This window comes from Pleuronectes platessa, chromosome 12 (genome assembly GCF_947347685.1).
Source record: "Pleuronectes platessa chromosome 12, fPlePla1.1, whole genome shotgun sequence".
In the NCBI taxonomy this organism is placed as follows: domain Eukaryota; kingdom Metazoa; phylum Chordata; class Actinopteri; order Pleuronectiformes; family Pleuronectidae; genus Pleuronectes; species Pleuronectes platessa.
The window spans coordinates 17,831,370-17,844,077 of NC_070637.1; the positions used below are offsets into that span (position 1 = coordinate 17,831,370).

The window sequence follows — 12,708 nt, forward strand, 5'->3', positions numbered from 1 at the left end:
GTACTATGTTACTTTTCATCACTAATCCTTGATGACAGTTTGAGTCAACCTCACCTTGTCTTCCGTAGACACACTTCAAACTAATGTTTCTGGATGTAAACAGATAAAGAGGTTACCTGGCAGGGCCAAATATCAAGAGATATTCTCCTTTTGATCTGACACGAGAATGGAGCAGACAGTACAGTCATTTCCTCACCATCATCTAATCTAAACAGGTCTAATTACAGACACCAATGTGTATTGGGGTGGATTCATGGACTACACATTATCGAGCGCATCCCTTGCACATCAGCCAGGAAATGGGGGTGTGCTGTGCAACTGGAAAGATCGAGAACCAAGATCCTCTTTTTTATACCGGTAGTTGCATCACAAGACGTCCCGTGGTGCACCTCATTTCATGAACTCCAGTGTAGCTTGAGTAAGATGAAGTAATTAGAGGCTTTAGCTCGGATAGCTAGCTATCTGCTCTTCTGCACATGAAGGCAGGGACATTATAATTAGAAACTATCCAGCAACACCAAAGGGTTAGGTGGCAAACACTCACCAGGACACACATACTTTGTTATTACCTCCTTGCAGTTATCATTTGATATGTCAGTATCCTGTCCCGTTTGAGTGTTCGTCGGATGACATCGCCCCTAAGGACCATCCTCTGCTTCCCTAGCAGGATGTGGCCTGTTGAGGCTCCACTAATCACCCATTAAAGTAGTAGGTTTGTTGTCAGTGTGTTTTCTGTGACTGTGTGTCTTCACATATTTCAACAATTGCGTGTAATGACTTTGAGAAGCGTATCGGAGCCAAACATTTAAACCCTAAACTCAGCCTCGACCAAGGATTTGAGCTTTTAAACACCACTGAGTGATGGTTCAAATAATCTAAACTGAATATTTGGGCTAAGCGTTCTCAACTGTTGCAAGTTTGCTAAAACAATTTTCCCAGTAGACATTTCTTTTGTTGAGCAGTAAAACACTGCTGCCAAAAATGAGGGGAGGAAAGGAGGAGTACGGTTATCACATGATGTTTAATAAAAACAAATATATTCAAATTTTCTATATATAACATTTTCTTATAAAACAATATATATAACACATTTACAATGCAGCATGCAGCACCATGTCTTTATAATACTGGTGTTGACAGATTCCAATAGCTCAATTAAGTGCCACCTTCAGGATAATATTTACAATACAGTAATTTACTGCAATAACTGAGGTTCGAAGTTCCATAAAAAGAGAAACAAAAACAGCTCTGCCATCACAAACGACACGAATCGATACTCCAAAGACTTCTGAAATGTCACTTCCTAACTTCCGCCTCCTCGTCTGTTGATGGGGAATTGGATCAGTCCATCTTGTACTGTTGCGTCCCTCTGGGTGTATCACTTTTCCAGGATTCATGTCTATCCTTCCGGGTGCTGGACTTGAGTTAGCAACTTTGGCAGAAAAGAATGTCTCAGGTGTTGGGTGTCACTGTGTGTGCGTTTGTGTGTGTTAGATAGAGTTTATGTGTGTGTCAGCATCTCTGATGTATGCAAGGCTGAAGAGGGTTTGACCCAAGGTTTTCTAGGAGTGTGTGTGTGTGCGTCTGTGTGAGAGAAAGAGTGTGTGTCCACATGTTTGTGTCAGCGTCTCTGACAGATGTGTAGGTTCCGTGCTGCAGTCCTGCTGACACTGTGGTCCCTCTCCCCTTTCTCCTGTCGGCACAACAAGCCGTCGCCACAGTCGCAGCGCTGGAACAGCTCCAGGCCGTGGGTGCCTTTCCTGCGGTGGCGCGTGCACACCTGGCCCTCCGTCAGCACGGGCTTGCAGATGCGAGACCAGAAGTGTCTGGCACAGCACAGACCCTCTGAGCAGTCTGCGGATCTCAGACAATTGTCCCCCTCCTGGCCTGGAGTCAGGGAGAGAAGAGAGAAAACAACACTTTAGAAAACATGCCCCATGAAACAGACTTCACTGAAACCATCTTGTGTTGTTTCTTGAGTGTAATAAAAACAGAGGATTCCTAGAAGGACACTCACCTTTCACAGAATGAGGCTGATGGACATGGGTGGTGGGAGGCTTCTTTGCTGGATGCTCAATGGTGTTGTTTTGTTTGTGCACTTCACTGATGATGATGGATGCATCTGTGCTATCTATATCATTTGCCTGGCAAACACCTTAAAAGAGCAAAAGAAAAAAAATATTTAGTCTCCATATATATATATATATATATATCTACACAGTGAATATTGAACCCCTTCACTTATGCTATTATTATTACATGGAAATACATTCAAAGTAGTATTGCAACAAGAAACGTATACTGAGATAATGATATCAACATCTACTTCTTAGTTTCTATTTCAGATGGGATGCCTCTGCTCACCATTGCTGCAGCGGGTTCCTGCACAACACATGGAGTCCCGGGCGCAACGCTTCCGGCTCTTACGGCAGGGCAGACAGGCGCCTCGGGCGTCATTGCAGTATTCATCACCTCCGCAGTCTTCATCGTCAGTGCAAACACCCGGCTGCAAATACATAAGATCAGATAACCGTGTCATTGAATTGTTTAGATATTGTGCCTGCCTCTAGAACGTGCAAGTACGCAGCATTTGCCGTGGCGCACAGATTAGTTGACTTTTACGCACGGGAAAGTTCATTACCTGCAAGGTGTCCACGGGCAACTTGTGTGCCATGCCTCCGGCGGGTGAGGTGCGCGGACTCGGGCTGACAGTGTTGACGCTCTTGCCCGCCGAAGCCCCGGGTAAGTTCTTGATGGCGTTGGAGTTCATCAGGACCGTCCCCGCGTAAACGTCCCCAAGGTATCCAAACAGCGTGAGATACACAGCCAAGAAGCGGTGCGCAGACGGTGAAGACATGGTTCTCCTCTTAAAAGCTGCAAACACTCGAGAAACAAAAATCCCTAAAAGGAAAAAGACCGATTGACAAAGTCCAGAGCGAACCTGAGTCCTGAATCCCAAAGTTTTCCAAAGCGCTGCGAACACGATGCTTGGAGGTCTCCTGTCGCTCAGCACTGGGATGATCTCTTTATACATGTCCTCCCGCCCCTCGCTGTGCACAACAGAGGCGGAGGGTGGAATTTGTTTGAAAGAGAGCCCCACGGTCCTATTCTACACGGCACCGCGTTTCACAATGTTTGTGCAATGTTAATGACCTGCGGAGTCTGTCTGAGAGCGCAGCACCTATAGTGATGCAGACTGAGGAGAACAAGCACATCCACAGTGAAGATTTGCTCAACCTGCTTAGAATGAAATCACATTATTGATTTTCTTTTTTTTAGTTAGTAAGTAAATAAGTAAGTAAATAAATGACTCAAATATCTGTCATTGTGTGAAAATGTAGATATGAGCATTTACTGCCTTATTTCAACAATAACATATGTGGAATTATAAACTGTGACAGTCATCACTTTGATAATAAGCTTCATTTATTATGGCTAGGTTTAAAATTATATTGTTTTCACAGAAAGAAGTTTATGAGGCCAAACGAAACTGTCACCATTCATTCTAATCAAAGTAATATTCAGTTTTCCCCAATTAATGTCAACTGTTATGAATAGTTTGTTTAATGTATTTCATATAATTGATTATTCTAAAAGAACAACTGTTACAAAACATTATAAATGGGAAATATCTTTAGAAGTGTATTAAACCTCAGTGTTCCTCACAATGTGCTGTTTCGTGCGTCTCTTTCTTCATAAACGCCGCCACCCCTCCCTCTCTCCTTCTCTCTCTCTCTCTATAAAGGCTGTTTGGTTATTCCAAGTTTCTTTGACATTCAAGTAGCCTAACTGCCCTTTGGCTGTGAAGACGGTGATTGAAGTCACTTGCGTCGATTAACTACTTCATTTGATCCCTGTGATTGCGGAGGGGGGCAATTATCCTCCACAGTGTGCTTGATTACACCAGTTACGGACATCAATGTGAAGGATATGCGGACCATTAAGGGGTGTGAAAAGTTTACCGAATTAATGGACTTCCGTGGCGAGGCCTTTCAGGCTCGACTGGCACGTTGAGATTAAAGGGGACTCTGATCTGTCCCGCGCCCTGACCCTATGGGATCCCCCCCCCCCCCCCCCGCAAGAAATGGCCACAGCGTGTGTTTCACCCAAATTTGCCAGCTAAGCTTTTTTCATATCTCTTCCACTTAACAGTTGTTTTGTTTCAAGACGGGTCTTTGAGCCTCTTCTTTAGGACTTCAAATTATGAAAACAAATGAAACAGTATTTTGTGGCAAATATGCTTTGTTTTTTTCTGGGAATGGATTAGAGACAACAAAAAAAAACATAAAAGTAAACTTCAGAGAGGCTTTACACGTTTATTTATCCAATGTTGCAGGGTGTGTGATAAAGCTCTCAGGTGCTGATGTACCTGATGGAAACGAGCCCCTTCAGTTTCCCTCAGAAGATATTTTGGCATTTGGACGTCATCTGCTGGTCATCTGTAGCCAGTGTTTGACTGTGTGTATGTGCGTGTTTGAGTGTGTGTTTGTGAATGAGGTGTGTGGTAGACACCTGACGGACACACTGGGGCACCTTTGAATTGCTGCATATCTTTTGAAGTAGCGCTTTTATCTGCACTTTACTAAATGTCAGTGGTGGTAAGGTGAGCCCCTTTGATGCACCCTGATCTCCTTTGATCTGGCAGAAGTGTCACCCTGTTGTTACGGCTGAAGCCATTTCCCTCTGCCCCAAACAGATTTGTTGTGCGAAAAACACCAGAGAAGCTGAATCATCCGCACTTACCGCAAAGTGGATGACATAAACTCGGGAGGAGTGATCATTAGACGTCAGGCAACCTCAGCCAGTTCACCTCAGCCTGCAGCCAGGTCTGTCTCATACCTGCAGCTCCCTCTTGTGGCACATACGACAAAAACAATCTCACTGGCATTAAATAACTAAGAGACGAAACACCACTCAAAAGTATTGTTTTTACTCTATAATTTTAAAAATCTTACACGTGGCACTCTGCAAAATCAATTTACAGCAGGATAAACAACATAACACAAGGCAAATATCAGGTAACATTGCAAGAAGGCGGTCAATATAAGACTCTGAATCAGCGGTTGGTAAAGTGATGACACACATAAGGCTTTGTAATGACATAACCTGCCCGTAATACAGTAAAATAATTATGGTGTACCTACTGAATTAAAATTCCTTCTCATCTGTAGCTTGCCATCAATAGTTTTCATTGATATATGCAATCTTAAATGCAAGTAGGTGTGTGAGTTTAGTTTATTGGGATGAAACATGAGTTGTGCTGTTCCACTTTCTTCGAACCCAACCATTAATGGAGAATCTTGATGATGATGATGATGATGATGATGATGCATTATGATCAGTGCTATCGTACAGTCAAAGATTGTCAACAGTGGTAAACAAGAATATCAACGTCACATTCCCGAAACATTCAAAACCGCAAATCATTCCTGCCATCTCTAAATGCTCAGTACTGGTGGAGGGTTGTGGACTGAATCAGATGACGGATGCTCCCTCTGAGCTGGGATTTACGCTTCACTTCATATCAGACCTGCTGGGGTTGGACTTTATATATATATCACATGACTAGATATGTAGAGAAAAGCATGTCATTGCAGCTCTGTTGGGTATGACGATTTGTTTTTTACTGTTTATAAATGTTCCTGTGAGAGAACTCGTCTGGGAAAAGCAGGACATTTATTTCATACATAATTTATCTCGCCTTCAAATGACTAGAAAATCTTTCCAAGGTGATTGATGTATTTATTAGGTATAACAAAGGATGAGAAGCAGCCATCTAAGAGGACACAAGGTTGTTGAGGTGTATATGTGTTCATGCAGCATCGAAAAGGTCTCGGGATGATCGTTTTTATATGCCATTGATTTAAGGCACTTACATTACATCTGATTGGGGCGTGAGAGGTGATGAGCTGAGTGAGAGATCGGGATAGTGATCGAAGCTGTGAGTTTCAGAAAATATAATCTCCTTTTGTTTTGCCGTCTGCCTCCAGGAGACGCTTTATAATCTCTACGACATGTTTTTAAGTTAAGTTAAGGTCGCGGTAAGATGATGCGAATGTGGTCAATGTTGCCTTCAAAGACAAGGATGGTTTAAACCTGTTTAAAAAACCTTGAAAAACACCACTTAGCACAATGCAACATGGCGTCAAGTGATACCGAACAAATTCTTCACTCAAGTTTACAAATCGACACAAGTCTCTGATTTTCTAAAGAAGGAAGTCAAGTACGTTTACAAAGAAACCAAGCACAAAGGAAAATCACTATACAAAAAAACAATAACCAGTACTGTTGCGTCACCAATTGCCTATTATAATTAAATCATTAACAGCACCAAAGACATTGAAACCATGTTCACAGTTATATCAGAACTATACAGGAGCAAACAGAGCACGTCCCGTTTGGTTGGATGGGAAGAGGCATTCGGGTGATAAAAAAAATAAAAAATAAAATAATTAAGAAGTACGTTGGTAGAGAAGCTTTATATATGTGATTAAAAGCATATTAAAGAAAAAAAGTGAGTGTGACTTCATCTACTGACGCTTGAACTAAGCTCTAACTGGTGATTTTCTCAGTTAATGGTCTTAAGTGCATAATGACAGATTGTTTCATGGAAATACTAATTGACATTTCAAGTGTGTCGGTGTGTGATTCATTAGAATTGGAGCAGGGCACTTGAAGAGTAACGTCTGGTTCCACTCAGTGCACAATGTTTGTGCTTCTCAGGGTAGGTGTATTCTATATAAGGGCTACTAAGTATCTGATTTGTGTAACTTGTAAATTCAAATACTATGTACCGTACATACTGTGTCCTATGTGGATTTGAATAGAAGAGAATCAGCGACATTCAGAATAGTCTTGAGCACTTGATGCCGGGTTTACTTGCAAACCGTGGATCTCTGAAGAGGATTTGAACCTGTAGCGAGCGGCCATGTGTCAAAAACCAGGGAACGACTACAGTAACACGTTATAACCTCCCAAAGTCCACCACATATTTCGCCAAATACCGCAGAGGATAGAACACAGAGAAAGAAAATTCAATCATCAGCCTCCTCTCTTGTTCAGCCGTCCATCATTACACTTTTCACTCTCGTATTCATCGTAGAACTTAGACAGACTACCAAACATTCATTCACCCATTAAACACCTTTCCACGTTACATAGGAAACTCTGGCTCCATTATCAGCCTCTGTCGTATTGTGTGTACGTGTGTGTATCCCTGCACTTTCGTCGCCGTTTGCCTTCGGAGCCGAGCGTAAGACAACACTTGAGAAGTGCTACAGCAGTCCCATTATAAATGCTTGATCCAGAGCCACAGTGAAATAAAGGCATATCGGTGACCCAGAAGGTTTGCCATCCATCTGTCCTCCTTCTTTTTCATATCCTCTCTTTCATTTGAATGCAGTTTTTTTTTTTTTTTTACAACACAGCCATGTCCTCAGGATGGCCTCGGAGCCAATAAAAGACAAGTTCCTTTTGGTTTTAAGGAGGAGAGGACGACTTCAAAAATCAACATCCCAGCCCGAGTTGTCGTCAGGAGGCGGGTCCTCGTTGTCCTCCGGGAAGTTGTCAAAGTTACTTGTGTCGACTGCTGATGTGACCTGGTGGAAAGACAATTAAAATTAATTCACATTAAGATGAAACAAACACAAAAAGTTGAAACAATAAATTGATTCAACGAAGACATTCTGCAGAAGAGTATCAGGGCGAGGAGTGAGGAGTACGATTTTCTTTTCAAGATAACTACTCGGGTCTAAAGAGTGACTGTCAAATCAGTTTCTGTTACAATCTGTTCAAAGACCTAAAACTGATCACAATACGGTGTTTATCCTTTAAAAGACAAAGAATTTCAGCCTCAGCAACTAATCTAGAAAAGCCATTTTGTATAAACTGTCATATGTGCTGATAAATAGTAGTTGGATATTTTCAAATATTTAAAAAAAAAATTATTCTCATCTTTTTAACTTCTTAAAATGGAAAGGGTCATATAACAGGCCCTGAAGATTTTCTGAAGGATTCAACACAGAATATTAACTACAGCAGTTTTCAGACATGAAGTCCGTAAAACTGACGTCACCAACGAGCCTACCTCTACACATAATCCTGAGGTATTCTAACATTGGTTAACTTGTACTTTTACCACAGTTGTTACTGGGAATCTGGCAGGAAAGACTGACTCGGACATTTGCATTTGCAAGTACAGCTTCTCTATACAAAGCAGTCTCACACTTACATTGGGGATAATAGGAGGGGTCAATGTCCCCTTCTTCAAGCCCTCCCAGTTAAAGCCCTCAAACCATCTAAAAGTAAAAAAAACAAAACAGAATTCATATTAAGTTAATAATTATGTTTCATGCACAGTTGTAAAAAATAAATTACTCAGGGATTATATGAATTTATGAGCGTGGTTACTTGTGCTTTTGGATGTCTTTGACACCGTTTTTCAAGTTTCCCAGTCTTTCAGAAGGATTATCCCTGTGATAAAAAAAAAGAAAACCACAATGAGTCAGCAAATAAGAGCATTTTAAAATAATGACTCTGTCGTTAACTGCCAGAGGCACCAACACTCACCTGCATAGCTTTTTGATTAGGTTGGCAGCATTTTTGGTAATTTTCTTTGGAAATTCGATCATGTCAATGCCTCTCAGGATGATGTTGTATGTTTTCATGGGATCAGGGCCAGAGAATGGAGGGCTACATGAAAGAGGCAAGCATATTGTATGGATCATTTTCTCCTAACGTGACTTTAATTAAATCCATTAAACTGTTTACTTGTGTACTGACGTGTTACGTTAGAATTCGTCACTTGTTTTCAAGAAATTCTCCAAAGTTTCCAAATACAGTTTCTCATTTATTGATGTTTCCTTCGCTGTACATGGCAACTTGCTGAATTCATGCCAATGCCAAGGATGACTTAATGAATGAGTTTTCATGGACGTGCCCGGGCTTGTGTGTACCTTCCAGTTAAGAGCTCAAACATGAGGATTCCTAGGGACCAGTAGTCAGCTGAGATGTCGTGGCCCTTGTTCAGGATAATTTCTGGAGCTACATATTCTGGCGTCCCGCAGAACGTCCACGTCTTCTTCCCAAACCCAATTTTCTTGGCAAAACCGAAGTCCACCTGAAGAAAAGAAAGAATGTGAATGAATGCAAACATTACAATCAATGTTACACCTTTTCACTTAATGCTTTGGCATGATGGATAGGAGTTAATATATACAGCGTGTTCTTTATACTTCAATTATATAGTAATTTATTGCAAACATTTCAAATCTCATCCTTCAGTGTAGCACCAAAAAAAAAGGATGAGATTTACAGATATAAACTGAGAAAACACACAATGAGTTTCAGATTTTCTTTTGGGTACTTTACCAGGTTGGGTAACATGCAAAAAAGTTGTGTAATTGGTAAATATAAGTGAGTAAAACACTGTGGGGGCAGCGGGGGAGAACTTAAGTATTTATTTTTCTTGAGAAATAAGGAATTGAAATGATTGTGCAGAACTTTAAACTTCCAAATCAGCTTACATGAAGCCTGTCCGCCACAAGGGATGTGTTTTATTGTGAAAGCCTAGAATGTTTAACCAAAGGCGACGGATCGGGTCGCATGTAATTTGTTAACAAGTCTGGCCTGGGCCTGTATTTGGCTTGGAGATGATTGCGGGTAAGGGGTCGGAGCTTTGCGGGTGCGGGTCCTTGTGGGACTCTGTTCTTAAGTGGATCTCTTACCAGTTTGGCATATCCCCTGTGGTCCAATATAAGGTTTTCTGGTTTGAGGTCTCTGTAGATGATTCCTTTGGAATGCAGGTAAGCGAAGGCCTCCGACACACAAGCCGTGTAAAACCTGGTGGTGGAGTCCTCAAATGAACCCCTGGAAACACAGCAGGACAATAGAGCTGTGAATAAACAGTGATGTGGTTTCTTAGACCGAACAGAAGATGGTTCAGTCTCCTCATTTGTCAGAACAAAGTATGTTTGGTGTAAGTTCAACCAGGAAGACTTTCTCTATGTTCATCCATTCACAATCCTCTCTCACTCTCCCCTCCTCTTCCAATCAGCAGACTGCTGGTTGTTTGCACTGCTCCAAGTAGATGTGTCATTGCTGCTTCTTTAGGTCTGTTCTCCTCTCTGTCGCTGTCATCTTTCATTTCAGTGGTTCGCTGCGGCCCTCCTCCTCCTCCTCCTCCTCCCCCAGTCGCCTCCAGTCCCCACTTCCAGTGAGTTCAGCTGAGTCCACTCATCACCTCATTCAGATCCTCAACATTCAGCCTCAACTCCTTACAACCATGATGACGTCTCTAGGGGTCTATGCGCTAAATGGACTCTCATTTTTATCACATCACTTATCATCACTCATATTTTGCACAGCTATAAATGTTTTCAATCCATGTCTGAAATGGTTTTTGGGAAAAATAAATATACTGCTGCTCCACATGTCGTGTTTAGATAAAATGCAATTCATGTTGAGGAAAATGTGAGATGTCTATTTAGATAAATTGAAAACCGAAAAGGGGAAAGAACTTTGGGATGAGTTAGACTAAAGACATAGCTCAGAACGTTAGAGATATGACACAGTTGGATTCTATCTGACCTGTGGTGACAGCGCTCACCTGTCTCGAAGAATGGTCCATAGCTCTCCTCCTAAACAAGCTTCCATCAACATGTAGAGGTACTTGCTGTCCTTGAAGGTTCTATAGAGTCTGAAAACACAAGAGCGGACGTTATCTTCAATCAGCCGTCAGAGGAAAGAATAGGAAGAAGTGCAGCTAATCAATGAGGGGACTTTATGCAAGCTTTGCACGCTGGGGGATTTCTGCAGTATACAAGAAGGCAAAACACTTTGCATACTGTGGGTCACCAGAATCACAGGCATGCAGACAAGCACTCCTACACACATTCACTCCAATATACCTGACTTACATGTGGAGTGAATATTTATTAGTGTGACAGAAAAAATACAAACTCCACAGAGAAAACCTCGGTAACGAAGCCCACATCCTTCTGGCTCTAAGGTAATGAAGCAGTGACTCTTATGTGATGTGTGTAGTACAGACTGTAGATCATTTCTGTTGCATTTCAGTGAGGCTGTACCGAACAATGAAGTCAGAGTGGGCCTCCTGCATGATGAGCTTCTCTGAGCGAATGTGCTCCTGCTGTCTCGTATCGACAATGTGCCGCTTCTTCAGGATCTTCATGGCGAAGGTTTTGTTCTCGTCGCTCTTGAGCTGAACCTGCGAGTGACAAGGAAAAGGAAGAAATTCAAATACAGAGGTCACGCTGCACAGTAACCTGAGCAGCGTGTCAGGCAATAAACACTGCCTCCTACCAGCTCAACACGTCCGAAGCCACCGACCCCCAGGGTGTCGATGATGTTGAAGTCAGGCAAGTTGAGGTTGAAGAAAAAGGCGTTTTCTGCTTCATACCTGTGGAGCCGGGAACAGATTAGAGATGAGATGAAGCATGAAAGACGAGATAATCCACTTCCAGCTACAACCTCTCCTCTGAGCACATTTTGTTTGCAAATCAATTCACAGTAATCTATCAAGGATGTTATTGGGGATTTGGAGGGAATAAGATACGAACACTTGAACAGGATGCACTTGAGTTTAATCCTCTAGCAAACGGCTTTGACTGACTAACTGACGGACTAAGTGTCCCCGCTCTTCACTGGAAAGAACAACAACGACAATATCTGCTCATTACTGAACTGGCACATCCCAGCTCGGGCACCGAACACCCCGATAGCCACCGCTGACCTGCACACGCTGGCAGCGGAGGCCACATCCATCCCTTATCCCCAGATGCCTCATGTCTTCTCTAGTTATTGTTTGATCCAGACAGAGTTTCATGGACTCAGTCTCTGGATCAGTTGGTGTAGGACAGATCTGTGGGCCCTTCTGGGTCACTCAGCAGCACACTGTTGTTTCAACGTCGGGTCTTTTCTTCTTTCTCACAAAACCAGTACAGCTGATCGCCAGTAACAGAGATTCGTCAAGAACACATCTTTGTTTAAATTAGAGAGCATTTTTCTCACACGGAGCAGCAGAGATTAAGTCTGTTTACACGAACTACATTAAACAATGACTCATCTTTTGAGCCAGATTTGAGTTCGACGACTTCCTTTCCTTCAGTTGAGACCTGGAATGAGACTTTCACTCCATAAAATCCACCAGATACATCAGCTACAATTTAAGCCGGAACAGTAAACCCTTTTCCCTTGAGCTGCATGCCAGTGGGCATTATGGGTGGCACGTGTTGGCAGGTTATTGCGCACAGTGTTTCTCAGAAACACGAGGTTACCAGGACAGCCACTGTTTATTTGTGTGTGAATATAGGCACTACTACTATCATGTGAGATTCTCAAGTGATCCTTTCTTCTTTCCTGTTCCTCCATTATCTGGACGTCAGCCCAGAATACGCTCACTGTAATTCACAAAATGTACTCTGCTTAAGAAAAGGGGGGAGGGAGGGTAACTGAGAGGACGTGAACCACCGGGTGTGGGACAGGATTATCATTCAGGTCAAGGTGACCGACACGTGCAGGTGCAGGGATTTGTCAGAGCACACGCAGGTGTGGACATGTGTTAGGGTCCTGTTAATGAAGGAGGTCTGTCATGATATAAAGGGATCAGTGGATCGTTTTACATTATGAAGGTCTCAAAAGGGGTTTAAGAGTAATCCTGGTATTTGGACAGCAGATGGCAGCAGTGCT

General features: G+C 42.5%; 2 protein-coding genes across 3 annotated transcripts in view; both read right to left on the minus strand.

Moving 5' to 3' along the window:
• Positions 1 to 1,002: 1,002 nt before the first annotated feature.
• LOC128453550 (dickkopf-related protein 1) lies at positions 1,003 to 3,117 on the minus strand. The gene is made up of 4 exons (XM_053436509.1): positions 2,642 to 3,117; positions 2,365 to 2,506; positions 2,018 to 2,155; positions 1,003 to 1,887 (listed from the first exon to the last, which is right to left on the minus strand). The coding sequence occupies exons 1-4, from the start codon at positions 3,032 to 3,034 to the stop codon at positions 1,622 to 1,624; spliced, it is 939 nt and encodes a 312-aa protein (XP_053292484.1). The 5' UTR covers positions 3,035 to 3,117; the 3' UTR covers positions 1,003 to 1,621.
• A 1,797-nt stretch (positions 3,118 to 4,914) lies between these two features.
• LOC128453617 (cGMP-dependent protein kinase 1) overlaps positions 4,915 to 12,708 on the minus strand; it is an 82,226-nt gene continuing 74,432 nt past the window's right edge. For both annotated transcript variants that reach the window (XM_053436613.1, XM_053436612.1), the window contains exons 10-18: positions 11,323 to 11,419; positions 11,088 to 11,227; positions 10,607 to 10,696; positions 9,726 to 9,867; positions 8,955 to 9,118; positions 8,569 to 8,691; positions 8,410 to 8,472; positions 8,231 to 8,297; positions 4,915 to 7,598 (exon numbers count right to left, since the gene is read on the minus strand). In XM_053436613.1, the coding sequence (XP_053292588.1) occupies positions 7,500 to 7,598; positions 8,231 to 8,297; positions 8,410 to 8,472; positions 8,569 to 8,691; positions 8,955 to 9,118; positions 9,726 to 9,867; positions 10,607 to 10,696; positions 11,088 to 11,227; positions 11,323 to 11,419 (985 nt within the window). In that variant the 3' untranslated portion in view covers positions 4,915 to 7,499. The remainder of the gene's footprint in view (positions 7,599 to 8,230; positions 8,298 to 8,409; positions 8,473 to 8,568; positions 8,692 to 8,954; positions 9,119 to 9,725; positions 9,868 to 10,606; positions 10,697 to 11,087; positions 11,228 to 11,322; positions 11,420 to 12,708) is intronic.

Coding starts and splice junctions, on each gene's coding strand:
- LOC128453550 (XM_053436509.1), bottom strand. CDS start 3,034: ATGTATAAAGAGATCATCCCAGTGCTGAGCGACAGGAGACCTCCAAGC. Junction 2,156..2,364: donor AGGAACCCGCTGCAGCAATG/GTGAGCAGAGGC, acceptor TGCTCTTTTAAG/GTGTTTGCCAGGCAAATGAT. Junction 1,888..2,017: donor TCAGCCTCATTCTGTGAAAG/GTGAGTGTCCTT, acceptor CCCTGACTCCAG/GCCAGGAGGGGGACAATTGT.